The sequence below is a fragment of the Neovison vison genome, chromosome 9 (genome assembly GCF_020171115.1).
Source record: "Neovison vison isolate M4711 chromosome 9, ASM_NN_V1, whole genome shotgun sequence".
NCBI classification, from domain to species: Eukaryota; Metazoa; Chordata; class Mammalia; order Carnivora; family Mustelidae; genus Neogale; species Neogale vison.
This window is the reverse complement of record NC_058099.1, coordinates 88,635,309-88,646,741: the sequence shown is the minus strand read 5'-3', so window position 1 is coordinate 88,646,741 and position 11,433 is coordinate 88,635,309. Positions and strand designations below refer to the sequence as shown.

The following is an 11,433-nucleotide window of genomic DNA, read 5'->3' as shown; positions in this document are numbered from 1 at the left end:
CCTTAATTTTCTAAGACTTCATTTCTCTAATTTCTGTAACAATAACAATAGTTACAACTATGTCTATCTTATAAGCTTATTTTGAGGCTTAATGAGAAAAAAGTGCATACAGAATGGCCACATACTTGACACACTGCACTAGACTGGTTTAAAGGGAAGGAGCAATGCTAGTGTATTGACCAAAGGTTTGATTAAATATGACATATTCACTTATGAACTGGGAGAATGCTGCTGCATTTTACATGGTTTCTGTTGCAATAGCCCCACTGCATTCCACTCTTTTTGAAACATGACCTTTAAATATCAACCTGCCTGTCTCCTGTAGGCTTCAGAAGATCATTTAACCCTATACTATGGGCCGGGAGTAGGTCCACAAGTGGTTTGTTCACTCTGTCTACAGTAAGTGGAGGCAGATCTGGACTTTCTCAATTATTAGATAGGAGAAACTCACATGAAGCTTAACAAAAGTATTACAAAATCAGAGGAAGTCATATCAAAAAGAATGAGGTGTGCCTGGGTGGATCCGACTCTTGATTTCAGTTCAGGTCATGATCTCAGGATCCTGGCATCAAGGCCCACATCAAGCTCCACAATGGGTATGGAAGCTGCTTAAGATTCTCTGTCTCCCTCTTCCGCTGCCCTCCTCCCCACTCATGTGCACGTGCACATGCTCTCTCTCTCAAAAATAAAAACATGAAAACCAATGAGAAGATGATCTTATCTCTGAAACTGACCTATCTCAGGATTTAGAAGAAAAATCTCAGGAAATTGCCATCATCTTTGGAGTACAAGAAGACATGGTATATGAAAAGACCACAAGTTGTGATGGAAAAAGACATTTTAAAACGAAAGACGAAAACTGGGGGGAAAAAAGAGTGATGAGCATGTAGACAATCCTACAGGACTGAAGGGAGGGTAAATTTTACAACCACTTTGGAAAACTGTTTGGCTATTTCCTATAAAGTTAAATATACATTGACATGTGACCCAGTAATTCCATTTTGGGGTATTTACCCTAGAGAAATGAGCACATATGTTTGCAGAAAGAGTTGTACATGAATGTTTATACCAGCTGTATTTGTAATAGCCCCAAGCAGGAAACAATCCCAAATCCCGTGGACTGGGGAATGGATAAGCAAACTGTGGTGGAATGTCGCTAGGCATTCAGGAAAATAGAAACCACTGATCTATGTGAAACAAAGCTAAATCCACAAATATTTTGTTAAGTGAAAAAAGCCAGGCACAAAAGAGCACATGCTATATGTTTCCATATGCATGAAACCTAGGGACCAGTGGAGCTAACATTATGTTGATAGAAATCAGACAGTGGTTGCCAAGGATTGGGGATGGAGGCAGGGAGAGCAAATGACTGGAAGGGACTGAGAGAGAGCTTGCTGGAGTGATGGAAATGTTTAACATCTTGTCTTTCTGAAAGGTAGTTAAATGGCTAGTATAATTGTTAGCATTTGTCAAACTAGAGTCAAACTGAGTTCTATGCATTTTATGTTGTCTTAATTATAACTCAACTTAAAAATAACAAACAGTGTAGGAAGCTATGAGTAGAACTATTGCAGAAAATTAAATCAATGATGTGGAAAACAACGTCGATCAAAGTTCGAAGGGGGTGTTTGAGAATGATCCACATAGAGCATAGAAAGAATAACAACAACATAGTGGGGGTTTTTCTGACCCAGGACCCAGAACAAATGGAACAGAAGTTGTGAAGGATAAATCTTTTTTGAGCTTAAGAAAGAACCATGTATCATATTCAAAGAACTTACCCTGTTCTACGCTAAATCGTAACTGATTGGTAAGATATTAGAATTACAAAGAAAAAGAAAAAAAAACTGCAAACGGTAAGGCAGGGAAAAAAGTCAGTTATCAATAAAAGAATTAAAAACCAGTTTGGTTTTGGGTGTTTTTGCTGGCATGAAAAATAGCAAGATCAAGAAAGAGTTTGGAGCCAAATCATTGTTTCCCAAGAATATTATATTGGACGAGATCCTCCTTTATTTGCAAAGGTAACAAAATTCTCCAATATACAAAGTCTTGGAAAATATGCTCCCCATGAACTCTTGGAAAAAATTACTTGAAAATCTACAGCATTCAGTGGGTTATAAGACAAAATAATGGGCCAAGGTCAAGGGAAATGAAGGGACAACAGCATATAGGGAGGTCAGTTAAAACAGAAATAAGATATAAAAAGTTGTAAAAGAGTTTAAAAAATGAAAGCAAAAATCAAAAATGTATCTTAAGAGAGCATATGTACAGTATTAAAGTAATACCTTAAAAAAGTTAGCCTGCTGTGAGCTTTAAACTGCTCTCAAAAAATAAAGTCAGTAAACAACAACAACAAATATAAACACAATTCCCTCTAAAAGCTCTCCCTGAAAAATTATCATGAAGAAGTAGCTTTTAATTCCCAACGTTCTCATCTGTATTAGAATAGAGCTAGGATGAATTTTTAAGGGTATAGAACTGTGAGCTTGTTTTAAGTCTCATGTTATCCAAATTATCTTCGTAACTATGCAGGCATATTTCTGTGAGAGTGCAGGGAATATCCAGATAAGAGTTTCTTCTCTTAGCTTTATTAGCCTTTTGGGCATTGCACTGGGTTGAACTGTGCACTCCTTACTCACCCCCATCCTCAAAGATGTCTACTGAACAAAATGTGACCTTATTTGCAATAAAGGTCTTTGCAGCTACAATTAAGGTAGAGATTTCAAGATGAAGTCATTCTGAATTAGGGTAGGCCCTAGATGCAATGATGAATGTCTTACCAGAGAAAATGAATGACACGTAAAGACAGAGAAGAAGGCCATTGAAGGCAGGAGCAGATGTTGTACCAGTATCATACTGCGGTAAGCCAAGGAACCGTTGCAGGAGCCTCCAGAAACTGAAAGCAGCAAGGAAGGATTCTTCCCTAGAAGCTCTGTAGGGATCACGGCCTTGCCAGCACTCGGATTTAACAATTCTGTCCTCCAAAACTGTGAAAGGATAGATTTCTACTATTTTAAGCTGCCACATCTTTAGTGATTTTTTTGTAGGGACCCTAGGAAATGAATACATTGGATATGCATTTGATACTAATTGCAGGTTTTGAATTCTTTCAACTGTTAGTCTGTGTCTGTTCTGTGTCTAGATAAGATCTTTTCTTGGAAGTATATTCCAGACAGAGTATCAGTCACTAAAACCCAAAAACCAATGTCATACACCTAATATCCCATTTATCGAATGAGGTTACTCTTGTGGCTTTATTTCATCTCCTGTAGATGTGGCTGGTGGTTATTCGGCCTCCATGCTGGATGCGATCAGAAGAGCAGTGATGGTTTCCAATATCCTTTTAATTAATAAGATCAACGAGAAAAGCCTTACCCTCAAAGAGGTCTTCAGACTAGCTACTCTTGGAGGCAGCCAAGGTAATGACCATTCTGTCTCTTTCTTGAGCAGCGTACAACCGCGCCAGACTGTGTCCTCGGAAACAGTATGAAGGCTCACGAGAGTGGCATCAGCAGGCACCCCTCATTCATACCCCAATGTTGCGTCTCATGTACCATACCCCAGATTTAGTGGGTAATGTTCAGACATGTGGTGGAGGTATCCTTTCTTCAGCAAGTCCCCTGTCTTTGGCAGAGGACATGTTCAACACTCAATTATATTAATGCTTGGATGGATATTTGCGATGGTTGCATGTGGGTGAGTTCTTGAAAATCATCAGCTCTTTCCCACTGAGTCGAGTAACACTTTCTCTATTGGCCTGAGGGATGAGAGTAATGATATTCATAGTAATAGTAAAAATAATAGCCCAGACTTAACTCTTACCAGGTAAGAGGCACTGTGTATCATGCTTTCTGTTTCGTGACTTCAACCTCACAACCGCTGCTAATTCCCCCCAACCGGCGAGGCACCTGAGCGAGGCGTACATGGTTGTCAGGCTACAGAGTGCCCTGATTTGAATCCAGAAAATCTGGTGCCAGAGTGCAGGTTCCTACTTTTCCTCTGGAAATCCCAGCTTCAGCTCTGCATTTTGTTGGTATATTTAAGGACAGTAATTACCCAAAGCTCTTTAAAAGGAAAAAGATGTAAAACTGTAATTGATTGATATGTAAAGACTGCTTATCAGCTTTTTCCAGTTCTCACCTGTAACCATATTTTTAGGGGAAAAAATAGAAATTGGTAATTGTATTGCTTTTAGTCACTTCCGTATTTTAGTGTGATCTGGGTGGAAGATGGTGAACACAGCATGAAACTCAGGTAGTTATTAGGAAATGAAAACATCGAAACAGAGACAGTGTAGATATAGAGAGAGATTTATGGAAGATACCCAAGGTCTTAGAAAATGGAGGATGATGGAAGCTGAGAGTGTCCTGGGAAGAGAAACCTTCTGGCTCTTTGGATGTTCTGAGCTATGATGAATGCCATAAAGAACATTTCAGGGGAAACAAGCAGAGGTCATGCTCTTTGCATTTTCTTAAGTCTTATGACTTTGTTTTCTAAAGTTCCAAGTTTTAAATCATCCATTTTTTAAAATCCCCCTTCCCTGTTGGTATTGTTGGCCCACCATCTGGTATTCATGGTGCCAGTGGACTGTACTTAAGTGCCTTCTGTATTCTAGGCTCTCTGCGAGGTGCTTCGTCGGGATCCTGTACGAGATCAAGCTGGCACAGGGTGCTTACCAAGTCATGTCTATCTTGCTGTGTAGCTTTTAGATCTAATTTCTGGACCCTGAGCTTACTGTGATGGAATTTCTTCTCCTAAGTGCGTGTCTCTGTGAGACTCTGAGTGAAATCAGACGACTGGATCACTGTTTAAATTGCGGCATCTCCCCAGCTTGTCACAGCCTTCCCCTTCACTCTCAAGACCAAGATGTGCATAAATCCCCTTCACAGGCACACGTGCTCCAAAGGCAGCGAGACTACATTTCCTGAAATGCATCTGAACTCCTTACCAGCCCTCCTGGGCCTCTCTGTAATAATCTGAATTTAGACCAATTTACAAATTTGTAAAAGCAGGTGTGCCTTTTTTGGGTTAGCATATGCCTGACCTTCCAGGCCTGAACAATCCGCTCAGTTAGTTGATACGTATACGTACCATCAAAACTCTGGCAAATGAAGCTGGTCATCTGACCTATTAAACACACAACAATTTTATGTTGAATACAGTCACTAAAAACTTCTATTTTGTTAAGCTTCTTTATCAAAGGCAAAAAGATTGTAATTGGCAAAGGAGGAGAGAATATCCAATGATTTTTCTACTACATTCAGTCCTTCCTACATAGTTAGTAGGAGTCACCTAACTGCCTTTAACATTTTCTAATTACTTTTGCACCCCTGTCTGCCTATAAGAGTTTTTTAGCTATAAAATCTTGTTCTTTTCTGAGAATAAAAGAGTTACCCTTTAAACAATCTTTTAAGAACAAGTAGGGTTTCTTAATCAGTGCTTAGGGAACTGCCAAAAAGTCTGCTGGATATCCATACAGGGAAAGAGAATGTACCAGATTGTGTCTAATGGAGGTACCTGATCCAATATTTTCACATCGGACTCTATCTTGATGGGACAGAATTCAGCCAACACATGCAAAAATTCAAATAAACAATGGTGCCCTCCAGCTGGCCTTGCTTCCTCTTCGTAGCTCAGCGTGCACTCAGATTACAGGCTTTAAGGAGCTTTAGATTTAATATCTTTATTGACTCAGAAAGCCAAATACTCCCATCTTCTGAAACTAAATCATAAAAATGACAGATGTTCCTCCTTGACATCCGCTATTCTTGGAATGTGAATTCTCGTTACGAGATGGATCAAGTCAATAGATAGTACTGACCTATTTTAGAAAACCATTCTTCCCTGGCAACCAGAAAGTCCTTGAGGTTACCGAGAAATTGGTCTGCTTTCTAAAGCATTGGCACTCTTGAGTTAGGAGGACGTACTTACTTTCAGAAGTCAATTTTCCCCATTCAGTGGATTTAAACTAAGGAACTTAGGATGGACAGGCCTGCGTTGACGAAGATGCAAAAGGATACTTATTTGAGGTTCATTTCACTGCCATGAAAATAGATCCCGTCAGCTGTTTCACAGAACAAAAAGGGCAAGAGTTGGAGTGTGGGGGGGAGAAGAAGATATTATGTCAATCGTCATGTCTCTTAGAGGGATGAATGGAAATCATAGGCCAGCTGGACTGTGAAGGGCGCTAATAGAGCTGAAACAGACAGACACCATCTGAATTAGAGATCGTGGTGATGAGGGGACCTGTTTTTATTCTCAGATTTTGCTATCCACATGCTTCTTCTGCTTCCTGTGTGTCAATGTTTCAGGATTTCTTAGAATGAGAGCTTCTCTGCTTCCCATTAAGATAGCTTTTTTCTAGTGATAGTTTGCAAGGACAGATGGGGACATTTTCACCATCTGAGGGCTCCAAATACTGACTGCTTACTAATTTATTCCACTCTGTAGCCTTGGGGCTGGATAAAGAGATTGGAAACTTTGAAGTGGGGAAGGAATTCGATGCCCTCCTGATCAACCCCAAAGCATCTGACTCTCCCATTGACTTATTTTCCGGGGATCTGGCTGGTGATACATCTGAAGTAAGTAAAACGAATTTCGTCAAAAGGCATCTTTTTCATGAAGTAGTCACCATATCTTCCCTGGAGGAAAAAAAAAAATTAGAAATGGAAACATTTTAAGGGAATACAGGGGAATCTTAAAAGGGAAAGTAGATCCTTTTCAATTTGCCAATGTAATAATAAGAAGGATGGTACTAACAAAAACTTGTATTTTGAATAAATATATTTGAATCTATTTGACTACAATAAGTCCACTTCTTTTTCATTAACGCAAGTAGGTTTTGCCTCTGAGAAATAAATTTGTATGTCTGCGCTTTATCAATCCCTGTTGACTGTGAATTTACTCTTCTAAATGCACGGAATATTTTTTCTTATTATTACTTCATTTTGCATTTTAGGCTGTAATCCAGAAGTTCCTCTACCTAGGTAGGTGGATATATGTCTCTGTGCTAAATAAAATCTTTCCAGGTCTTTCTTGGGTATGGCCCCCTGCATGTGTGGCCCCATAGGTTAAACTCTATGCGTGACCATTTCCTTTATTATTTTAACATTCCTCAGCATCAAGCCCATTTCAGGGCATTATCTGAAATGCCCGTGTTCCTCTGGAAGATAAATCCAAAGCTAAAGAATGGCAGGTTCAGGGAAGAGGCCATTGGGTCCCTTCCTCCCCGTTCACTCTGAACACCAGCCCAGTCCTTCCTACCATGTTCTATTTGTGATAAGTTTGTGGTGGAGTCTCACCACCCATGTTTGGTGTGTGTGTGTTTTGTTTTGTTTTAACATGTTCTCACATTTGATTCCATTCACTGAGAGAAAGAAATAGTACGGAAGATTCTACTTTGCCCCCCGCTTGGTCTGGGGAGCTCTGAGTACTGGGTGAACTTGAGAAGAGAGATGCAGGTGCCGTTTCTAGAGCTCCGTTCCTGGAGGCCCTCCGTCTCCCCATGCTGAGGATGATTCTGGCCTGTAAAGATAAGCATTTCCTTTACTGTCAGGGCTGGAAATGCAAACCACTCCAGCTGACAGGGCTGCCCGCAGAAAGTGAACTCAACTTTCTGTGATTTCTGCCTTCGGTGCAGAATTCAGACCCTAATCCTCCAGTTCGATGGAACCCTGTGTCTTGGTCATGTCCCCTTGTCCAGATTATGAACAGTCCGAGAGGAAAAAAGTGTAGCTTTTTGTATTTTCCCTCTTAGAAGTGGTATTTGTTTTTAAATCCCTCCCTGTGGCAATTAAAATACCTACTGACATAGGAGCGCCTGGGTGGCTCAGTCCGTTGGGCGTGGGACTCTTGGTTCCAGCTCAGGTCATGATCTCTGGTTGGTCATGGCATTGAGCCCCAGGTTGGGCGCCACACTCAGTGGGGCGTCTGCTTCTCTCCATTCTCTGCCCTTCCCCTCCCCCCACACTCACACACTCTCTCTCTGTCTCAAATCAGTAAATCTTTTTAAAAAAATACATATTGACATAAAAACACTTTATGAATGATTCCTTCATTTTTCTTTCAGGAGATGACCGAAATATTGAGGAGGTTTATGTGGGCGGAAAACAGGTGGTCCCCTTTTCAAGCTCAGTGTAAGACCCTCGGCCTCTACGAATTCTCCTGGGATCACGTGGTTCTGCATCTCCCTGGTGCCCAGGCCGAGTTAGAAAGTCCAAAAATAGTATCTTGTTCTTGGGATGACTCTCTCTTTCTGTGTCTAGTTACAGTACTCACTTGACGAATCGTTTGAAGGGGGTCGTGCTAATTCCCAGCCTTCCGGTTGGGAGGATTCAGAATCTCTCCCTTTTGAGCTGTTTGGATTTACTTTAAGCTCAAACATAAGGGAATGTTATTCCTGGTGGGGTTTTATTGTGAGATTTAAGTCAAATCGATTTCATATTTGGAAATATGGAGAGAAAAGGTATTCCTGTAAGGCTAGATATGTTGAGCTAATAAATGTGAAAAATCAGAAAATGGAAAATGAACTAGTAAATATATTTTTATGAGGGAGAAAAAGTTAAACTATGAACATGCATTGGAAAATCACTTCAGATTATGATTAAAAATTATGTACTGAGCATATTAATTTCAGAGGAGAACTTGTTGAATTTTAAAATGTGTTTCTAGATTGACCTTGTGTTCTGGAAATTTGCACTTAATGGAATTTGCATTTCAGAGACGTGTTATTGTTGTGCTTTTCCTTCTTTGGGGATGAAATGTCAGAAATTGAATGCCACACGCTTTCTTCATATAGTTCTGTGCTGCAGAGTGTTTGACAGAGGTTGGGTGTTAAAGATTTAAAGACTCTTAGGAATATTATTCATATAACTACAGGGTACAAATAGTGGTATTTTTGTGTACTTTAAAATCACCTTAATGTATAAATGTGTGATGCTATTATTGCTTCAGTGTTATTAGAAAAGAAACAAATTCCATACTCCACTGTTGTGTAGACTGGAGTCTTCATAAACTGGGTCACGTAAGGAGCTACCAATACTAAAAGGAAGGGTTTCACGGCAATGATGGGGTCTCCCCAAGAGGTATGCCATGGTTGCTGAGTATTTCACCCTTAGATCTCAATCTGGTAGAATTGAAAATGAAAGACAAACTCAGTTAAATATATTATTAAAAATCTTTAAACCCTGCTTACTGAAAGCACTGGATTTTTCCATTTTATCCTGTTGCCTTTTTAGTATATGTGCTGCCGAAGCGAGCACAATCCTGTTGCCTTTTTAATTCCTAATAATTTTGGGGACATTCGAATTTTAGGATAATGAAAGTACATGCCCCACTTAAGGTTTATAGTAATAGGACTCACCTGCACTAGACATCTAGGAACATTACACAAAACAAAGAGTATTTTTGTGCTTCAAGGTACTTTTCCATAACCTATAATTAAAAGCAAATTTTTAAATAAACTCTGAAGAAGTATTGATGTGAACGTCATTTAAATACTACAGTTTTCTCATTTAATTTCAAATACTATGAACCAACATGGAAAAGGAATAGATTTTCTTACTGTATCTTCACACTCACACCTAGGACTTAAGTGTAACTCCTTATAATTTACCTTAGAGAATATAATATAATATAGTTATATTATATTAGGTTCTTACAGACCTAAGAACAAAATTCCTCCTCTTGTACTATAAATTTGATCCTCAATTAGTTGTACTAAATCAGCAGTCTGTTTTTCCCAGTGGAAACACTTTTAGATTTGATTGTGCACACACAACATCTAATGACGGAACACAATTTTGGTCTTATTTTCATTTCTTAAAGAATTTCTCTTATTTGAATACAACTGACACACAACTTGATCTTATTTAAAACACACAAGCAGTTTGTGTTGTGGGATATTAAGTGACTCCGTAAATTCAGCTTCCAGTGGCCAAAGGAGCATGGTTCCCTGGTGTCTAACCCACAGGAGTGGACTGAAGAATTTGGATCAGATGTGTAAGATCCTCTCATAGGCAGCAGCTACATTACCAGCCTTTGCAAGATGCTACACTTGTACCTTCCTTAAGGAAGTACGTGTTGATGTCCAGCATCAGTTTTCACTTCGATGAAGGATTCTGTATATAAACAGGTGTGACCTCAGCAGCAAGAAGAGTGGCCATCTACTGTCAAACACTCCATTTAGGTCCGGGAGTATCTTAAGACCTGACTATCTTTTCTGGTAAAAATAGGATGTGTTGAAATGTTTACGTGTAGTTCGCTCTCCCTGCATCTCTTAGAACTTCTGTGTTTTCGTGGCTCTCAGCGCAGTGGTCCTGAATGTGGCGTAGGCTTTGTGCAATATGGCAGTCTTTGGCCGTACATGTGGTCAGAGGCTCTACACCTTGAAATGTTAGCTTGGCCTCATGTGGCTTGACTTTCTGAATTGTGGAGAGGCGGTTTTTCAAGCCAACCCTATTTGTCACTTTATGGTCGAATATTTTGCTCTCTGACAGGAAAGAAAGAATGAAGCCTCCTTAGCAGCCCCCTCCCCTCGCTCTGTACTGGTTGCCTCAGGTTTCATGGCGTTTGTTAATACAATGCACTTTAACAGGTAAAAACTGAGTTAATAGTGCTGACAGTCCTGCGTTTGAAAGATATTTTCCACAAGAGAACAGAAAAGGGGGCTGATCGGGTAAGGTGAATTGAATTTCCAAAAGGGAATGAAACATGGGATTAGGACTGAGAGGTTGTCCTGGTAATCGTACCCTGAGACTAAGAATCTGCTCCCTTCTTTGGTTCTTTCTCTGATTTCATTGTCCAAGGTGCTAGAATCCAAGAGAGTATCTTGGACCTAGCTCCCTTCATGCCAGGAGGAAGTCTTGCTAAGTTACTATTGTGAGCACTGAACCCCACAGAATCTCTTTTTCACTTCCCTGAGAATTCTGCATAGTAAAGGGAGCAAAGTGGTTGGAAACCTTCCTGTTACGCTTAGCTGATCTTGAGCCCTGGAGTGTCCCTGTTGGCAACTACAGCTGGGATGTCACAGAGGTAACACAGTGGATGTGAGATCCAGCAATGTATTCTGAACCTTCATTCTCTTCCAGACTCTTCCTATTTTTAAGCTTTTCACCTCAGAACCAGACATATGGAAAGCTTTCAAGGCAAGCTGAAAGGCATATTGTATCAGTTCTACCTTGAGCGTACACGGAAGATATCTAGACCTGGATGCTTTTGTACCCTAGTGGACATCTTTTCATTGTTGTCCATTTTTTAAGGTTGTTGATGCTGCTAGACACATTCACATGTCTAAAAGGAGCGTTCTGAATTTTTAAAAGGTAGACTAAGAAATGTGTCATGGCAAGGTCTTGAAATAATTCTCAAATTAAACGGACTGTTAGGAATTTTTAAGTTTTTTGGTTTTTTTGATGAGTCTTAGAAGAGATATTTGCA

General features: G+C 39.9%; 1 protein-coding gene across 1 annotated transcript in view; it reads left to right on the top strand.

The window, feature by feature from the left end:
• GDA (guanine deaminase) overlaps nt 1-9,188 on the top strand; it is a 70,500-nt gene extending 61,312 nt beyond the window's left edge. Inside the window, exons 11-14 of the mRNA XM_044265903.1 lie at nt 3,273-3,419; nt 6,451-6,581; nt 6,959-6,986; nt 8,069-9,188. Coding sequence (XP_044121838.1) covers nt 3,273-3,419; nt 6,451-6,581; nt 6,959-6,986; nt 8,069-8,139 — 377 coding nt within the window. The 3' untranslated portion in view covers nt 8,140-9,188. The remainder of the gene's footprint in view (nt 1-3,272; nt 3,420-6,450; nt 6,582-6,958; nt 6,987-8,068) is intronic.
• Nucleotides 9,189-11,433: the final 2,245 nt, after the last annotated feature.